Consider the following 4,830-nt stretch of genomic DNA (forward strand, 5'->3'; position numbering starts at 1 on the left):
TTTTTAGTCATTTTGCATCTTTTTGTGCTGGTTTTGCATCTATTTTTAGTCATTTTGCATCTTTTTTGAAGCATAGCATCATTTAAAGTTTCTCTTTGGTCATTTTAAAACTATTTTTAATGATTTTTTGTGTCTTCGTCGTCATTTTTTGTCTCTATGTGGTCGTTTAAGTCTATTTCCAGTCGTTCGGCATCTCTTCGTAGTCGTTTTGCATCCCTATAGTCATGTTTGGTAGTTTTGTGTTTACTTGTGGTCATTTAGCATCTCTCTGTGACTAAAGGATCATTGAAATGGATTGGTCCTCAGTTAAACATCTTCTCAGCTCTTAAGTTTAATGATCGTGCATAAATAAACTGTAAACTCAGCCTTTACTGACAGCGCTCAGCTCTACACACCATCACGTGAACTGACCCCTCCAGAGAAACACGGCGGAGCGTGCGACTGTACTTCAGTCTATCTGAGACACAAGCAGACACACGGGCGGAAGTGCTTAAGGTTTAAGAAAGACATTTTATTCAGCACTGGGAAGCAGCAGGGGTCAAAGGTGAAGGGTCACGAGGGAGGGGGAGTTAGTGGAGAGGGCTGTTACTGCTGAATACGGCGGATGGACTGGATCTGAGGGGTCTGGCAGTGGGAGCCAAACTCCCTGAAGTGTTTGAACTCCCCGCAGTGACGATCACACTCCATGATGTACTGGTACCCACGGTAACCGGGGAACTGGTAGCACACGAATCTGCCGAGACACCAAAGAGAGGAGGAAGTGCGCGTGAAAATGCTGCAACAGGCCGGTTGTGAAAGAGCAGGATTATTTTTAAAGTGCAGAGAAAGAGAGAAGCTGCGGGACACTCACGCTCCAGACTGGATCCTGAGGGAGCCGACCTCGTTGTTGCACCAGCCCATGGCCTGCAGGGAGGGGTAGTCGTCGCTGAGCTCGCCCTTACGGCCCAGGAAGTTCTCACGCTCAAAGATGGTCATACGACACTCTCTGTGGTTCTGCGGGGGACAAACAAGGCGTGAGCGGGGTGTTTACGCTCAGATCTGCTGACTCAGCACAAAGCTTTTCAATCAGGAGTCAATCAAACAGTTCAATAATGCTGAGTGTTCGTTCTGAGTCATTTAATCTTAATTGAGTCCTAATTTAAATAAATAATAAATTAAATATTTAAATAATACTGTATGTTCATTCTGAGTAATGACCATTTAACCAAAGACCATTTAAATAAAGAATAAATATAAATAAATCAAACAGTTCAATAATGCTGAGTGTTCGTTCTGAGGCATTTAATGATAATTTAAATATATAAAAATATAAATAAATAAAATAGTTCAATAATACTGTATGTTTATTATGAGTCATTTAAACTTAATATCAATAAAGAATGAATATAAATAAATATAAATATCTATATTAACATGTTCAGTATCATTCTGAGTAATGACCATTTAACAAAAGACCATTTAAATTAAGATTAAATATAAATAAAAATCTATATAAGCATCATGTTCAGTATCAGACATTTGCGGACAATTTAAATTAAGAATAAATCTAAATAAATTAAATATTTAAGTAATACTATAGTGTATGTTTATTATCAGTAGTTTGCTAACAATTTAAATTAAGAATAAATTAAATTAAATATAAATATCTATATTAACATGTTCAGTATGAGACATTTGCTGACAATTTAAATTAAAAATAATATAAATATCTATATAAAAAAGCTGTGAGGTGCTGGAAAAGCTTGAAATAAAGAATAAATAAAAATAAAAAATCTAAATAAACATCATGTTCAGTCTCAGACATTTGCTGATCATTTAAATAAAGAATAAACATAAATAAATAAAATAGTTAAATTATACTTTGTGTTCGCTATGAGTCATTTAATGACAATTTAAATATATAAAATTATAAATAAATGAAATAGTTTAATAATACTATACTGTCTGTTTATTCTGAGTCATTTAATGACAATCTATATTAAGAATAAATAAATATAAATACCGATATAACATCATGGTCAGTCTCAGACATTTTCTGACTATTTAATTAAATATAAATATAAATAAATAAATAAATAAATAAAGTAGTTAAATAATACTCTGTGTTCATTATCAGGGTTCTTGCACCTTTTCCAAGGTCATAATCAAACACTTTTCATGTTCTTTAAAAGTCCATTTTCAGGCTTCTCCAGCACCGTACCGCTGTGGTTCATCACATATTTCTATAAACTGTGTTTCATAAACAGCAGGAGGACAGAAACTAAATAAACTTCTCTTCTGTGGCTGTTTGGTGTTAAAGCACGCATTAAAACTCAAGCACTTTCAAGGATTTCAGCCCCTGAAATGATTAAATGTGCATAAATGTGCATAAATGTGCATGAATGTGCATGAATGTGCATGAATGTGCATGAATGTGCATGGATGATCATAAATGTGCATGGATGTGCATGAATGTGCATAAATGTGCATGAATGTGCATGAATGCAGCCGTGCAGGAGACTCACAGCGCAGGCGATGGGTCTGAAGGAGGTCATCCTCTCGATGTGGTAGGCGTTGCTGCCCCCGAAGGCGTCACACTGGGGGTACTCGCCCCTCTCCAGGACGAACTGCTGCCCCTGGTAGGACGCGTGCTCGTACCCCACCCAGCTGTGCACAAGAAACACCTCATTTATTATTAAAATGTTATATTTAAAATGACTCAAACAGCTGCTGAGGCAGTGAGTTATATTATTACTTATATTATATTAACATTTAACATTATACATTAATATATTACACGGTAAACTTGTTCTATAAATGGAAATAAAGGTCAATAAACTTGCTAGAGTCACTCATTTACTGACCCTTTAAATAAAGAATTAAAATAAAATAAATATCAGGTTCAGTATCAGACATTTACTGACCATTTAAATAAAAAATAAATATTTAAATAATACTTTATGTTCATTCTAAGTCATTTTCTGACAATTTAAATTAAGAATTAAAATAAAATAAATATCTAAATAAGCATCATGTTCAGTATCAGACATTTACTGATAATTAAAAAAATAAAAATAATAATTAAATATTTAAAAAAGACTTTATGTTCATGATGAGTAATTTTCTGACTCTTTAAATTAAGAATAAAATAAATATCTAAATAAGAAGTCGTATGTCGATAGATATGGATCTGTGTGTGACCGCCCTGTGGAGCTGTATCCCCCTAAACGGGTCCTTTTCCGGGTGCACTCACGCTCCACTCTCCACCCTCAGGGATCGAACCGTCTCGAAGCCAAACTCCATCACGTTGCAGCACTCGGACGTGAACTCGTGGCGCCGGCCCTGGAAACACTCCTCGTCGAAGACAATGATCTGACGGGGAACAAACCTGAGCTTTAATGTGACTCCTCTCGTTTTGACATATTTATAATTTAACTGGAAATCAAAAGTCAAATGAATGAATGATCCGGTCGTTCAGACTAAAGACCCAAACATGTGACATTTAAAGAGTTTTTACTGCGTCCTGACATCAACACGGACAGATCTGAGGACTAAGTGTGTGTGTGTGTGTGTGTGTGTGTGTGTGTGTGTGTGTGTGTGTGTGTGTGTGTGTGTGTGCGTGTGAGTGTGTGTGTGAAAACGTGTGTAAACATGTGTGAACATGTTTCAACATGTGTGTGAACGTATGTGAAAGTGTGTAAACGTGTGTGTGTGAACGTGTGTGTAACCGCTGTAAACGTGTGTGTGTGCGTGTGTGTGTGTAAACGTGTGTGTGAACGTGTGTGAGTGTGAACATGAGTGTGAGTGTGAACATGAGTGTAAACGTGTGTGTGAACGTGTGTGAGTGTGAACATGAGTGTGAGTGTGAACATGAGTGTAAACGTGTGTGTGAACTTGTGTGTTAACGCGTGTGTGAAAGTGTGTGTGAGTGTGAACGTGTGTGTGTGTGTGTGTGTGTGTGTGTGTGTGTGTGTGTGTGTGTGTGTGTGTGTGTGTGTGTGTGTGTGTGTGACCGTGTGTGTGTGTGTGTGTGTGTGTGTATATGTGTGTGTGTGTGTGACCTTCACTCACCTTCCAGTGGCCGGAGAACTTGGTGCAGTGGTGAGTCATCTTGTCTGGAAAGGAACAAAAAACAGAAAATCACCTTCAGTGACAAAAAGCACGTCTGAGACTTTGTGTCCAGCGTCTGAGGAGCCGGACCAACGTGCGTCAGAGGACGAGAAGCACAGAAACAGGCCTGGACACAGTCGTCTGAGCCTGAATTTAATGATCCTGGGTTCATATTTGCACCAAAATGGATCCAGAGGCATCACCTGGACCTCTCTCTCCCACCCTTCCTCCCTGTTTGTGTCATTTTCCTCCCGTTTCCTCCCCCTGCTATTCCTCAGGTGTCTGTCCCTGATGCACTGGAGCCTCTGGGGCCTGTGGAGCCCTGAGGCGTGCAGCTCCAGAGTTTGGGTGTGTGTGTGTGTGTGACGGCGGTGCGATGCCATGGAGGGACCGGGGGACTCACCTTGCTGTGTGGTACCCTGGGGTTGTCCTGCCGTGAGAGTGAGAGGAGCCACGCGCCCCCACCCTTTTAAAGCCTCCCCTGGCGAGGGGCCACGCAGAAAGCCCCGGCTCAGCAGCAGGGGAGGGGCCTCTTTTTGTCTGTGCACCCCCCCCCACACACACACACACACACACACACACACACACCAACCCCGACAAAAGCGTGGTTAATCTGTGGACGGGGCAGAAGTGCAGACGCCACATTATCGCCCTTCTGTGGCAGTGGACGGGGAACAGAAACAGACACGGCTGGAAATCAATAAAAAGCTTAAATTTCAAGGTTTGAAAAGTGCTTTAAGT

General features: G+C 39.9%; 1 protein-coding gene across 1 annotated transcript; it reads right to left on the minus strand.

The window, feature by feature from the left end:
• Nucleotides 1-585: 585 nt before the first annotated feature.
• cryba4 (crystallin, beta A4) lies at nt 586-4,089 on the minus strand (the record flags this gene model as incomplete). The annotated part of the gene is made up of 5 exons (XM_083930169.1): nt 586-733; nt 851-993; nt 2,505-2,646; nt 3,233-3,351; nt 4,051-4,089. 5 exons carry the CDS (start codon nt 4,087-4,089, stop codon nt 586-588), a joined length of 591 nt encoding a protein of 196 aa, XP_083786295.1.
• Nucleotides 4,090-4,830: the final 741 nt, after the last annotated feature.

Source organism: Echiichthys vipera (assembly GCF_963691815.1).
Source record: "Echiichthys vipera genome assembly, chromosome: 16".
In the NCBI taxonomy this organism is placed as follows: Eukaryota; Metazoa; Chordata; class Actinopteri; order Perciformes; family Trachinidae; genus Echiichthys; species Echiichthys vipera.